General features: G+C 40.3%; 1 protein-coding gene across 6 annotated transcripts in view; it reads right to left on the reverse strand.

Moving 5' to 3' along the window:
* Positions 1–15,375, reverse strand: part of SCAF8 (SR-related CTD associated factor 8) — a 156,685-nt gene that overhangs the window by 101,201 nt on the left and 40,109 nt on the right. For all 6 annotated transcript variants that reach the window (XR_005595412.1, XM_039528211.1, XM_039528213.1 and 3 more), the window contains 3 exons: positions 12,902–12,985; positions 9,780–9,824; positions 1–162 (listed from right to left, as the gene is read on the reverse strand). Coding sequence is in view for 5 of the 6 variants with exons in the window: in XM_039528211.1 (XP_039384145.1) it covers positions 1–162; positions 9,780–9,824; positions 12,902–12,985 (291 nt within the window). In the remaining variant the exon portion in view is untranslated. The remainder of the gene's footprint in view (positions 163–9,779; positions 9,825–12,901; positions 12,986–15,375) is intronic.

Below are 15,375 nucleotides of genomic sequence, written 5' to 3' on the forward strand. Positions count from 1 at the left end.
CTTGTCATCCCCAGGACAACGGTATAAATTCTGGAAAGTGCTGATGATATTATTGCTGAATCTAGGAGCAAACACATCCTTCTCTTGCCCAAACTGATGCCGGGACTGTCGCACAATAGAGTCAATGACATAGAGACCAGGCACCTTGTATTCCGGTTTGCACTATACAAAGAAGATCATTTTAAAATAATGTATAATTGAAAAAGAACAAAATCATACAGTTAAGAGCCCAAGGACAGAAAATATCAACAAAATCTCAAATGACTAGATTTTTCCACTCCTTACATTTTATAAATTGACTTACCAATACAAGTAAATGCTTGTTATGGTGCACAATAATTTTTAATTAGTCAAAGTTCTATGGATATCAATATCATAACAATAAGACTTTAAATATATATACTATTTTTTAAAAATACATTTTATCTGAGTTTGCATTGTATACACACGATAAATCTGAAGCCATCTCAATTATTACAGCCTCATTCAAATTTTCAGCTCATAGTACCTATATACATCATGTTGAATATCAAATTTCACATCATTCAAAAAACTGGACTTATAATCAGTCTGGCAATTTTAAACTAAAACAAGGAAGAGCGTATAGTTTTGAAATGTAATGCTACTGTACCTTGGTCAGATAAAAAGCACTGCACTAGTGACCAGGCAGAAAGAATTTCAACAAAGGGAGTTGGGGCTTCGTGTTAGCAAGTTTCTATATATTTTTTTCTTTCTTAACACTCACTCAAAACTCTGGCTCTTTTTAAGTCTCTGTAAGCAATATGACAAATCTTCATCTGAAATAGAAAATCATTAACTATTTCTGTCCCTAACACTCATACGTTTGTTTACTTGAGAAGACACCAATTGTATCTATTTTAAAACTTTGGGAAAATTTGAAATTTACCGTATATACCTGTTCATAAGCCGAATATTTTTGGTAAAAAAAAAAAAGAGGCATCAAAGAGCAGGGGTCAGCTTATAAATGGGAGTACACCAAAATTTGATGATGTTAAACTCTATGACAGGGGTTGGCCAAAGGCGGCATGCGAGCTGATTTACTGTGGCATGCTGCTGCCAGCCTGGTGTCCCCGTCACCGGCCCCGCTCAGCCCGCTGCCGGCCTGGGTGGATGGAACCCTGGGCCGGCAGCAGGCTGAGCGGTGCCGACAGCCGAGAATCCTGCTCGCAGGGGCCGGCAGATGGAACCGCAGACCGGCAGCGAGCCAAGTGGCTCAGCTCGTTGCCAGCTTGGGGTCCCAGCCACCAGTCCGCTCAGCCTGCTGCCCGTCTGGGGTTCCATTCGATGGTCCCTGTAAAGGTAAAATGTATGACTGGCATGCGAAACCTTAAATTACTGCGAATAAATGAAGACTTGGCACACCACTTCTGAAAGGTTGCTGACCCCTGCTCTATGGAATCACTGAATTGAATATCTAATACATTGTTGTTTTGTTTACCTGGAGTGTCTGTAGGCATGGAGCCCCTAAGCTCCGTGAGGCCATGGTTCACCGTTCCCAGCCATTGGGAGCTGCGGCAAGTGGCACCACTTTCCACTGAACCGCGGCCACGGGGAGCTGAGGGGCTCCATGCCTGACGATGCTCCAAGTAATGAAATGTCCCGACCCGCCAGCGGCTTACCCTGATGGGCCGGGAGCCAAAGTTTCCCAACCCTGAAATAGAGGGTTGGCTTATGAAAGGGTCATTCATATAGTTTTTGCTATTTTTACCTATTCTTTTTTTTTTGTGGGGGGGGGGGGAAGGGGTTTGTCGGCTTATAAATGAACGGGCTAATGAACGAGTATATATGGTATATTATATACAAATGGTATAGTACCTATAAAATCACTGACGCACAAACTAGAATCCTAGTTACAAAGAAAATTTTACACAAGAGAAATTACTCCCAAGGTCTTGTGAATGCACAAAGCTGAACCACTGTAACTAAAATCAGTTTAAAGACATATTTAGTTAAACTGGTGCAAACCTTTGTGCAGCCACTCTTGTATCAGTGCATCTTGCATCTGTACATTTACTGATACAAGCTAAAACAATATGAACCAGGTTTTTAAACTTGATTTAAGAGCGTCTCACAGGTATTTATGCTTCTTTAGCTAAATCAATTTAAACACACAACTTTAAACTTGTGCAACTATGTGTGAAGACCAGGCCTAAGAAATAAATGAAACCTAAGACAGTTCATAAAATATTCTCAAATATATCTTGTATTGGTTGCAATCAGAATCTTAAACACAATAGTGCAACTTTCCTATCATTAGAGTCACAGAAATGAGAGACAGAAAACATCTTCTAGTCTGTATCTCTATAATACATTTCCTAGCAATTTGGACAGTCCAGTTTTAAAAGTCCCAAGTTATTGCTGATCCCACCATTTCCCCAGGTAAAGTTGTCCACAACCTAACAGTACTCATTATCGAGATTTTTTCTGGATATTTACCTTCATTTTTCCATTCATTTTATCCCATTTATAACCCAGTATATAACATCATAAAATTCCTTCCTTTCCTTGGTGTTTACACCCTTGAATACTTATCTTGAATACCAAGATCTTTGGGTTTTTTTTCCAGTCATTGCTTAAACCAGCTCTACGTATTTAGATTTTCTAATTTTTCCTTAAATCTCAACCCCTGCAGCCTCCTATCACTTTCGTTGTTCTTCTCTGGAATCCCTCTACTCAGTAATATCATCAGCAACATTATGCCCATGAGCAGTATTTCAGGAGTGTTTGCACAGAAGCTGTATGTATAGCTACTGTTACCTTCCTGGTTCATGCAGTCCATAAACATATTTATAGCACATTGTAAACTCATGTGTCTAATATGCTGCCCAGTCTCAACTCTAAATCCTTCAGCATTCGCTCTTACCTGGTTTCTCATTTGCACTAATTATCTAAGGGGTAAAGGAGTTCAGGAGAGCTGGCAGTTTCTCAAGGAGACAATATTAAAGGCACTACTGCAAACTATCGCAATGCGACGGAAAGACAGAAAGAGTAATAAGTCAACATGGCTTCATCATGAGCTCTTAGTGACCTGAAAAACAAAATGGAATCCTACGAAAAATAGAAACATGGACGAATTGCTAAGGAGGAGTACAAAAGAACAGCATGCACAAGCATGTAGGGACAAAATCCGAAAGGCTAAGGCACAAAATGAGATACATCTAGCAAGGGACATAATAAAAGGCAATAAGAACAGGTTCTATAAGTATGTTAGGAGCATGAGAAAGAACAAGGAAAGTCTAGGTATAGTTAGTGGGGAAAGAGCACTAAATTGATGACATCAAGAAAGCAGAGACGTTTAATGCCTATTTTCCTTCAATCTTCACTAAAAAAGATTAATAGTGATCAGATACTCAACACAATTAATTAACAAGGGGTAGGGACCACAAGCCAAAACATGGAAGGAACAAGTTAAAGAATATTTTGGTAAGTTAGATGTATTTAAGCGAGTGAAATTCATCCGAGGGTACTTAAGGGACTAGTTGAAGTCACCTCAGAACTGTGAGCAATTATCTTTGAGAACTCAAGAAGCGCTGGTGAGGTCCCAGAAAATTGGAAAAAGGGCAATCACAGTACCTGTCTTTTAAAAGAGGAACAGAGAGGACCCAGGGAATTATAAAACCAATCAGCCTAACTTCAACACCTGAAAAGATACTGGAACAAATTATTAAATAATTAATTTGTAACCACCTGGAGGATAAAATAGGGTTACAATGAATAACCAGCATGTATTTGTCAAGAACAAATCATGCCAAACCAACCTAATTTTCTTCTTTGACAGGGCTACTAGCCTAGTGGATAGGGGAGGAAGCAGGAGAAGTGATATATCTTGATTTTAGTGAGGCTTTTGACACAGTCCCACATAACATTCTCATAAGCAAAGTAGGAAAACATGATCTAGATGAAATTACTATAAGATGGGTGCACAACTGAACTGAAATATTAATTATTAATGGTTTGCTATCAAATTGGGAGGATATATGTAGTGGAATCCTGCTGGGGTCACTCCTGGGGCCGGTACTAGTCAATATTTTCATTAATGACTTGGATAATGGAGTGGAGTGCAAGCTTATAAAGCCTATGGATGACAGCAAACTGGGAGGGGTTGCAAGCACTTTGGGGGACAGGATTAGAATTCACAATGGCCTTCATAAACTAAGAGAATTGGTCTGAAATCAGCAAGATGAAATTCAGTAAAGACAAGCACAAAGGACTACACTTAGGAAATAAAAATTAAATGCACTACTACAGAATGGGGGATATATAGCTAAGTGCCAGCAGTGCTAAAAAGGATCTGGAGGGTTATAGAGGATGACAAATTGAATGAGTCAGTAATGTGATACAGTTGCAAAAAAGGAGGATATCATTCTGAGATGTATTCACAGGAGTGTTGTAAACAAGGGCTCGCCTACACTAGGAAAATAGATCGGTATAACTACCTTGCTCAGCGGGTCTGAAAAATCCACACCTCTGAATAATGCAATTAAACTGACCTAACCCCTGTTGTAGAAAGCACTAAGTTGATAGAAGAATTCTCCTATTGACCTAGCTACTGCCTTTTGGGGAGGCAGATTACTACACTGACAGAAAAAGCCCTCCCATCAGCACAGGTAATATCTTCACTGAAGCAGTGCCACTGCAGCGTTTTAAGTGTAGACAAGTACAAAGAGTCAGGAGGTAACTGTCCTGCTCTACTCTATACAAGTGAGGCATCAGCTGGAGTACTGTGTCCAAATTTGGCACCACACTTTAGGAAATACATGGATATGTCCAGAGAAGAGCAACAAAAACGATTAAAGGTTTAGAAAACCCGATCTATGAAGAACAGTTAAAAAAAACTTGGCACGTTTAGTCTTAGGATGCATAAATGGGAATGGGACTGGAGTGTAAATTCCCAGGCATTGCAGGGTGTATCTCAAGTCCTTTAGAGAATAAAGAGACTCATCTGTCTTTTCATTAAAAAGGTTGGACTCGTCGAAGGGACGGTCTTGGATAGTATTTTGGACCTCTCTAGGGAAGCCCAATGATTGAAGCCACAAGCCCCTTCGCATGTTCAGTCCTGTGGCTAAAGATCTGGATGCTGTATCTGCGGTATCTACCGCAGCCTGGAGAGCCACCTTTGCTACCAAACTCCCCTCATCCAGAGAGTACTGGAACTGGACTGAGTCTTCCATAGGTAGCTAAAATGGTTAAAATAAAAGGCCTGGTAATTAGCAATACGAAATTTGAGGTATGCAGAGGAGAAAACCTTCTTACCCAGGAGGTCCAGTCTCTTTGATTCTTTATCTGCCGCATAAATTTTTAGTAGTGCAACTGAGCTCTCTCCGTAGCCACTTGTACCACTAACTAATTAGGGGCAGGATTGGAAAACAAGAAGTCCACATGCGTGGCCAGCACAAAATAGCATCTTTTGGCTCTTTTTTGGCATAGGGACACAAACAGCTCTGACTGGTTCTAATATGGCCTAGGTGATTGGGGGTGCCACCCTGACCAGTCCCTGTGGTTGTAAAATGCCCAGGAGTCGATGCTAAGGGTCCTGAACCTCCTCTTGCAAGATTTATAAATCAACATCAACCCCCTGCAACAATTCCTTGGTGGTAGTCATCCAGCAAAGACGATGACAAAGGGGTGACAGCTTTGTCTGGGGATGAGGAGGAAGCTCCTGTCAAAACTGGTTCTGGTTCTTCCTCCTCATACACCAATGGAAGCAGCTAATGAGAAGGGGAGGAGTGATACGACTCCTGAGAGAGCCCAAGCATGATTTTCGACATGATAAGGGCCTCGGTACCAGACTAGACAAAATGGCCTGTTCAAGGAGGTGCTACTTAAGGCAAAGGTCCTGTACCACCAGAGTTCTTTTCTTGAACAATCTGCAGATCGAACAATGCTTTCTGAGGTGGCTCTCACTAAGACAAAGCAGGTACAGCATATAGGGGTTGCTTCTCCTCACAGACGACAATGTTTAAACCCCAGTGAGGGCACCACCGTGGGAACAGACCTCTACAACTAACTAGTGCTGTCAATTAATCACAATTAACTCATGTGATTAATTCAAAAAAATTAATTGTGATTTAAAAAATTAATCGCAATTAATCACAGTTTTAAACAGAATACCAATTTAAATTTATTAAATGTTTTGGATGTTTTTCTACATTTTCAAATTTATTGATTTCAATTACAATACAGAATACATAGTGTACAGTGCTCACTTTAGATTACTTTTGATTCCAAATATTTGTACTGTAAAAATGACAAACGAAATAGTATTTTTCAATTCACCTCATACTAGCACTGTTGTGCAATCTCTATCGTGAAAGTGCAACATACAAATGTAGATTTTTTTTGTTACATAACTGCACTCAAAAACAAAACAATGTAAAACTTTATCATTTACAACTCCATTCAGTCCTACGTCTTGTGCAGCCAATCGTTAAGAGAAACAAGTTTGTTTACATTTACGGGAGATAATGCTGCCTGCTTTTTCACAAGGTCACCTTCAACCAGCATTCCGGAGGACATGCTTTCATGCTGATGATGTTAGTTAAAAAAAATTGCATTAATTAAATTAGTGACTTAACTCCCTGGAGGAGAATTGTATGTCTCCTGCTCCATGGTTTTACCCGCATTCTGCCATATATTTTGTGTTTTGGTAGTCTCGGGTGATGACCCAGCATATATTGTTTGATTTAAGAACACTTTCAATGCAGATATGACAAAACACAAAGAAGGTTCCAATATCAGATTTCTAAAGATAGCTGCAACACTAGACCAAAAGTTTAAGAATCTGAAGTGCCTTCCAAAATACAAGAGGGACAGGGTGTTGAGCATGCTTTCAGAAGTCTTAAAAGAGCCACACTCTGACGCAGAAACTACAGAACCCGAACCACCAAAAAAAGAGAATCAACCTTCTGTTGGTGGCATCTTACTCAGATGATGAAAATGAACATGTGTCAGTCCACACTACTTTGGATCATTACTGAGCAGAATCCATCATCAGCATGGACGCATGTCCTCTGGAATGGTGGCTGAAGTATGAAGGGACATATGAATATTTAGTGCATCTCGCACATAAATATCTTGCGACCCCAGCTACAACAATGGCACGCAAATGTCTGTTCTCACTTTTAGGTGACATTGTAAACAAGAAGCGGGCAGCTTATCTCCTGCAAGTGTAAACAAACTTGTTTGCCTGAGCGACTGACTGAACAAGAATTAGGACTGAGTGGACTTGTAGGCTCTAAAGTTTTACATTATTTTATTTTTGAATGCAGGTTCTTTTGGTGCATAATTCAACATTTGTAAGTTCAAATTTCATGATAAAGAACTGCACTACAGTATTTGTAGTAGGTGAATTGAAAAATACTATTTCATTGTTTTTTACAGTGCAAATATTTGTAATAAAAATAAATATGAAGTGAGCACTGTACACTTTGTACTGTGTTGTAATTGAAATAATAGTATTTGAAAATGTAGAAAACATGCAAAAATATTTAAATAAATGGTATTCTATTATTGTTTAACGGTGTGATTAAATCACGTGATTATTTTTTTTAATAGTCTGACAGCCCTAAAACTAACACTAACATTAACTACTAACTACATACAACAAGAACTAAACTAAGACTATTTGTGAGGCAACAACCACACAGATCTCTGACTCCAGCCATGGGCAGCAAGACGGAACTGAGAGGGATTTGGATGGCGCTGCCTCACATAGCCAGCAGAGGGGCCACAGCCACAATGGGGGAGTGCTGCCTCTCCACGTGTACTGCTTGGCAAAATTTCCAGCTCCGGTGTGCTGGGCGCACGCACACACTTAAGTGGAATACACATCTGCATCTACTCGAAGAACTTGCAGAAGCAAGGAAGAATGTTCCAACAACAATTGTGGGCCGTAAGAAGGAACAAAGAAGGGGTCAGAGGGGAGGCTCTGCCACAAATAAATTACTATTAATAATAATTCATGTAATAAAATGACAAAAAAGAGTCTCTTTTCAAACATTAACTAAGGAGGATGCTAAACAGCATAAACTAAAAATCTTTTTTTTTAAATAAAGTTATCAGGTCTGGGTAAGTTGCATCCAAGAATTTTAAAAGAGTTGGCTGAGCAGCTTTTAGAACATCTGAGTTAATTTTTATTAAATCTTGGAAAAGTGAAGAAAAGTCAGAGAATTGGAAGAAAGCCAAAGCTGTGCCACTATTTAAATAAAGGTAAATGGGAATCTCCTCGGTAAATATAGGACAATTAGCCTGACATGGATTTCAGGCAAAATAATGGAATGGCTGATGACTTCAATCAAAATAGGTCTCCTCAAATGAATGTAATATAATACATTGATAAGACTACACATTTGGTAACTGCTGATGTGATATTCTTTAGACTTCTATAAGATGTATGACTTAGTAGTGCACAATATTCTGATTTAAAATTTAGCACTATGCAAAATCACTATGGTACATATGAAATTAATTAAAAACAGAGATGGAGCTCAAAATGCAATTGTTAATGGGGAATGAAGGGAGTTATTTCAATTGGAATCCTGGAGGTAGTGGTTCTCAGTGCAATGTTATTCAATAACTTATTAATGATCTGGAAGAAAATATAAGATCAGCACTGATAAAGTCTGCAAATGACACAGAAGTTAGGGTAGTAAGGAATGACAAGGACACATAACTGATACAAGGAGAGAGCTGGATTGCTTTGTAAGCTGGACACAATGAAAAAATAAACATTTTAATACATCTAATGTAAGGTGTTATACATCTAAGGGAGTGTTTACATGAGGACATGAGTGCAGAATAAGGTGGAGTTTGAATTTAAAGCCCTATAGCTATGCCACACTAACTCCCCAAATGACACTCTAATTCTGCACTGAGAGTACCATTGTTAAATTTAGTATAGTCTACAAGAATGACTTGTGGTCTGGAAAATATGCCTTATAATTAGAGAAGGTTAAGAGGTAATTTGATCACAATGCGTATCTATCCAGGCAGAAGATATTTTATACTACAGAGTTCTCATGATTTAGACAAAGGCATAACAAGATCCAACGACAGAAACCTGAATACAGAAAAATTCAGCCTGCGACTAAGATGCAAATTTTGAACAGTAGGGTAATTAACCATTGGAAAAGTTTACCAACAGATGTAGTAAATTCTCTAGCACTTGGAATCTTTAAATCAAGATTGTATGTCTTTCTAAAAGCTCTAGTTCAAACACAAATTACTTAATTCAATGCAGGAATCACTGAGCGAAGTTCTATGGCCTGTGTTATGCAAGCCAAACTACATGACGACAGTTGTCCCCTTCTAAACTTTAAAATCTATGGAAAATATTAGCAGAAAATCAAGGGAAGCTGTAATACATGAAACTCTTTTTTGTTTAAACTGACAGTTTTCAAGTTGATAGTATCCCTTTAACTCTATATAAACACATGAACAGAATTAATCCCAATTCTGAAGATAACTGGTCTAAAAAACAATAGTAATACTCATTCAGGCAACAATTTATCTTACATATACCGTCAGCTCAGAACAATGAACTTATTTTCCAGTCAAGAGGACTATCTTTATCTGGAATTTTTGCATGACTGATATTCCACTGAATTTTATATGCACACAAAAGTGTGTGTGTGTGTGTGTGTGTGTGTGTGCGCGCGCGCCAACCACAAAAAAATCTCTTCTCATTTACATTTCAAATAGTAGAATATTAAGTCCTAGTTTATACCTGTATGTTAATACAAGACGTTCAAGTTACATACCTTTTGAATGAATTTCTCAACGCTCTGTACAACATGTTTGTAGAACTAAAAGAAATAAGGGATATTTTTAGAGTAGGGAACCAACAAAAATGCTTATACACATCTGACCTCCAGTATTATTTGAACTTACAGTTCTGTCAACTTGACTTTAATTTCTACCCTGGATGTTTATTTCTACAGAAGTAGGAGAAAGGCAAAATTCCTGAAAAGCTGAAGTTATCTTGTCATAAGGAGCTAAAGGAAAAGTTAGACCTATTGCATATAATTCAACATACTAATATCATACCATTGATCTATATTTTTTTCCAAAATTTTAAAATTTGCATTTCCCAATCTAAAAGAGAAAATGAGTAAAAGAGGATCTTATCAAGTCTCCATTTTCTTCAAAATAAGTTATTCAGAAAAAGTTGCCCTTATTCATCGCACTTGTTGGAACATCCTATACCAGTGAACATTTCTATCCAAATCATATAGCAAATTCGTAAACTTGTGGTGAGTGTCTGTTACACCTCCAGGGGTTGCAATCCAGAATGCAAATTTGTGGGGGGGGGAGAGAATGGGGCCGGTTTTTTAATTTATTGCTGCCTCCTGACTTTTGTACACAGGCAGCTCTGCAGCCCGAAGCAACCAAGAACTCTGTAATGCTTACTGTGTGACAGAGATTCCCCCTCTGCTCATACTTGGAGTTATAAAAGAGTTCTAAGTCCATTACAAAATATGGATTTCCATGTGGTATAACACAAACACCAACAGTGGGTTGCTGTTGTTGTGCTGTTGTTTTTTAATTATAACATTACTTTTTATTATATCATTTAGCATTATGTGCTCTTCTTCAGAGAAAAGTCGTATTTCCCAGACCTGAAGAAGAGCTCTGTGTAAGTGCCATATATACTCGATCATAAGCAGGTTCATTTATAAGCCGACCCCCTCCAAGATGGATAAGTAAAAATGGAAAATTTTTATAACCCCGTTCATAAATCAATCCTATAATTCATAGGTCAGCAAACTTTGGCTACTGGGCCATCAGGATAAGCCGCTGGTGGGCTGAGATGGTTTGTTTACCTGAAGCGTCTGCAGGCAGTGGGGTAAACCTAAGTAAACAAAGTGTCCCGTCATGCCTGCTACTAACCCTGATGGGCCAGGACAGCAACTGGTGGAGACATTTTGGGGGGGGCGGGGGGGGGAATGCTGGGAGTCAGGGGAGTAACCCCTATGACCACCCCCCCACATGACCCCACCCCAGCCCAGGACACCCACACTCTCACCATCCCATCCCTTCCCACCTTATCTGGGGAGGGCCAGGGGAGGATGTCTCTGACCTGGCTGGAGCTGCTCCGGCAGGCTGGGCAGCACGGCTGCAGCCTGCTCCAGCGGGCCAGACCAGGCGGCGCGGCCACATGTTCCAGCAGGCTGGGCTGGGCGGCACGGCCGCAGCATGCTGCGGTGGGCAGGGCAGAGCAGCCACAGCCTACTCTGGGGGGCGGGGCCAAGCAGCAGGCTGCAGCCTGCCAGCCCAGGAGCTGCAGCTGCTTTGGGGAGAGAGCAGCATGGCCAGAAGCGGAGAGACTCCGGCCCCGCCTCTTCCCTTCTGTCTCAGCTGGCTGTGCTGCCTCTCCTTGCTCCCTCTGTTGGGGGGAGGGTTTGTGTCCCACTTCTCCCACTCTATACCCGTTCATAAACTAAGCCCCTTCTCTCGTGCTTCCCTTTTTTACTAAAAAATTCAGCTTATGAACGAGTATATACGGTACTCAAAAGTCTGTCTCTCTCACCATCAGAAGTTGGTCCAATAAAAGATGCTACCTAACTCACCTGGTCCCTCAAGTATTTTTATTACTAACCACTTAGTTCAGCAGCTATTAAGTGGTGCATCACACAAACTGCTGTTTGATCAAATTTTGCAGCATTTCCGGTACACTGCAAACTGCTGTCATGCCACTACCTCCCTCTGACTGCCTAACTCCCTAGTCCAGGTGTCACTCATTTCCCTGACACCAAATCACCTCTGAATACTCAGAGGAAAAATTCAGGTGCCAAGGCTTAAAATAATGTCTCCTTTGCTTTTATACGCTCTCTCTCATATTTTTTCTCCAATTTTCCTTTCTTTCAACTGCATCACCGGCACCTTTTCCTCCATTTTTCAATGCTGTTTTCTATTTTTTTTTCATTTAGGGATGTAAAAACTTACTCATATACTAAACAGTTCTATAATTTGTATTCAATCAACATGAAAATAAAACCCCACAAATACTGAATACTGTGCCACACCACTAAGTATTTTAGAATTCTATGACTATGAAAAAGAGGGTATAATTGTAACTATTACACATCCTTAAAGTGCACTTCTATTCAGGGATGCTGGAACAATTTGTATGGTGGAGGTGCTGAAATCCATTGAACCAAACTGTAAACTTTGTATACAATGGAAACCACTTCAAGCCAGGGGGTGCAGCAGCACCCCCCAGTTCCTGCACCTATGCTTCTATTCTGAAAATATAAAGGTGGCTTTGTGGGTTTGATCTTTATTGTATTTCACTCATACCAGAGCAAATTTGCAGTTAAAAAGTAGAAAAAATCTTTAACTTCTAGACCTGGACACTCAAGCTCTAAGGGCTTGTTTCCACTTACCGTGGATTGACACTGCAGCGATCGATCCACCCGGGGTCAGTTCAGCGGGTCTAATGAAGACCCGCTAAATCAATCACCGATCACTCTCCCGTCAATTCCGGTACTCCACCGGACCGAGAAGCATATGGTAAGTTGACCCAGCATGGTGTACATACCACAATAAGTTGAACTAAGGTACATCGACTCCAGCTAGGTTATTCACTTAGGTGGAGTTGGGTAACTTAGGTCAACTTAGCCCCATAGTGTAGACATGCCCTAAGAGTCAAGCTAAGGTCTTTCTTTCTCACACATCGCCATCAGTAACAAAAAATTTTTAAGCCAAAACTAGTCCCTCAGCTAAACCTGTAAAATCCCATTACTTATCATACCTGCCCATAACTTGGAGAAGACATACAGAATGAAAAAAGTTATTAGCATATTCTGCATTTTATCAGGTTATTTAATAGAAATAAAAATAGAAGTAACTGAACGGAAATAAAAAACAGTCAATTCCTTACCTTTATAGCCTTGATTGCTGCCTTGGTGATCTGTGTCATTTTAGCCTTAGAAATAGGTGGTTTGTATTCATTTAGCGAGTACAACTGGAGGGGGGGAAAAAAGGCAAGAGCTTTGTAAGAAGAAAAGAAAGCATTCACCTATTTCAATGGGAAGTTAACGCTGAAAATTTATGCCTGTGTGCATTCCATACTCATCCTGAAAGGGTTATCATAGGCCAGATAGGCTGCAAGGGGGGAGGAGAGGGAGAGACATTTAGGCTGAGAGGAAAGCCCTAATCAAGGAAAGCTCACCTGTACAGAAGCAGGCAGCGCATCAATAAAGCGAGGGAGCTGGTAGCAGAAAGTCACTTTCTCTGGGAGGAGGGAGAGAAAGGGATTTGGAACCAAAAAGAGGGGCTTGGCTAGAAGAGTGGAGAATGTGAGCCTGGGATAGGCCAGGTAGAAACTAGTACAGGGGAGTGGCAGGAAGGTTTGTGGTTGTTCAGACCCTCACTGCTGGATACAGAGCCCTGGATCGGAACCCTGAATAGAGGACAGGCCTGGGTTCACTTACCAACCACTGAGTGAGTGGCACAATCTGGGCAGAGAACTTGGAGGCTGTCTGGGACCATGCATTCTACCCACGGAGGGAGTGGCCCACCCAGGACAGACAACTTAAGGACCACCTGGGATGGCGAGGAAGATGCTGACAGTACACTGTAAGGGGAGGACTACTGTGACTTGGCTGGAGGGCTAAACCCATGAAGATGAGGCAACACAGCTCCTGAGGAGCAAGAGAGGAACCACAAGAAGGGGGCCATCAGGATGAAAAAGCTAATCCCCAGAGCAGTCAGGAGGACATACCACCAAGCACTGAGTAAAGCATCTAGTTACAGCCCCTTAAAAAATATCATAGTTAAATTTCAAATAATTTAGGCATGCAATTGTATGCCTCATTTGAGCATGCAGTTATGCAATTTAATCAAGTAACTGCATATACAGTGGATCATGCTTCCCTGATACTAAATTCAATAGTAACTTTAATAACTAGAAGTAGACTGTATTCCATCCTCTGTATTTGCACAAACATCCCATTGTCAGTAGTGATCCAACAAAACAGAGTTTATCAGAACTCTGCGGATTTAGGTCCATATGTAATCCTAATTTTGTAGTCATGACTGATGGACCATAATTAAAAATATAATTCATCCCTTTCCCCTGAACAAATTGGACATCCATACTCCAAAGCCATTTACTTGCTGTGAAAGCCTCAAGCCATTCATATTTAACTGTCTCTACAATCATTTTCTTTTCTTCTTTCTTCCGTACTCTCTGTGCTACCAGATGTAAGGTAGTCAGATACTGTGATGTTTTTTTATACTTGTAGTAGCAGATCTGGAGCCAAGCCAGAAACAGAATGCCAAACCAGAATGCTTTACAACTGGCTTACACTGTGACCTAGAATCAATCTACAGTATGTCAGCTCTTCTTTCAATTTACACATCTATTTACAGTTAGACAGTCTGCCTCAATGTTTTATATGAAAGAACTATGTTAAAGAATGTTAAGGTTGTCTAACACTCAAAAGCCAGGAAATGGCTGCATTAAAGTGGCCTGTGCAAACTTAATTTGCCCCCCCTCCTTGTACATGGTCTTCAATTGCATGATCCTTTCTTATTTCTTTTGGATGCAACTTCCTAGGTTTCTTTAATAAAACTCTAAAATTCAAAAACAAAAATTCTATCATGTGGAATCATATTGATTCCCCCACAGAGGTCATCAGAAAGACTGGAATGTTTAGACAAACAGCAAAGTCCTCTCCCACTTGAGCTACTGGAGAAAAAGTAAGAGTAATAACAGGAAGAGTCTCTATGTGGCCCTACCACTAGAAGGGAACAGAGAGACACTTTGCTGGTAGGTTTCATAGCTATTTACTGGACAGCAAAGGAATTTAGAGACTCAAGAATCTTGGATTCAAGTCAAGGTTCTAAAGGGGAGAGCGTTCTCTAGTGGTTAGACCCTTGTGTCCTTGTGCCTCTCCTTGTCCCCTTCCGTTCCCCCCACTAGACTCCTGCCCATCCCACCCTACTGGTATATCTCCCTAGGCTCTTTTCAACCCCGCCCCCGCCCCACCTCAATCCACTAAATTTAGTCTCTCTTTCATACAATTCCACCCAAAGTTTGATACAAAATCTAAAACAGAAAATATGAACTGTAACATCAGAGAAATGAAGAGAGGACCCAAAAGGAACTTCTCTCATGCCAACAGCCAAATTCAAAGTTGTATCTTTCTTGTGACAGTTGGGTGCACTGTCAACAAATGTATCTGCAGCTGTATTTGTTATGCCATTCTAGCTGTTATTAACGTCAGCTGTTCCACACAAAAAAAACCCACAAATCCTGAACTCAATTCTTTCCAGATAAGGAGAAAAGTATTTTGAACTATTTTTCCTTAAATATTTATATAAAGTTTAAGTCTGTACATTAAAACACAC

This window comes from Mauremys reevesii, linkage group 3 (genome assembly GCF_016161935.1).
Source record: "Mauremys reevesii isolate NIE-2019 linkage group 3, ASM1616193v1, whole genome shotgun sequence".
Lineage (NCBI taxonomy): Eukaryota > Metazoa > Chordata > Testudines > Geoemydidae > Mauremys > Mauremys reevesii.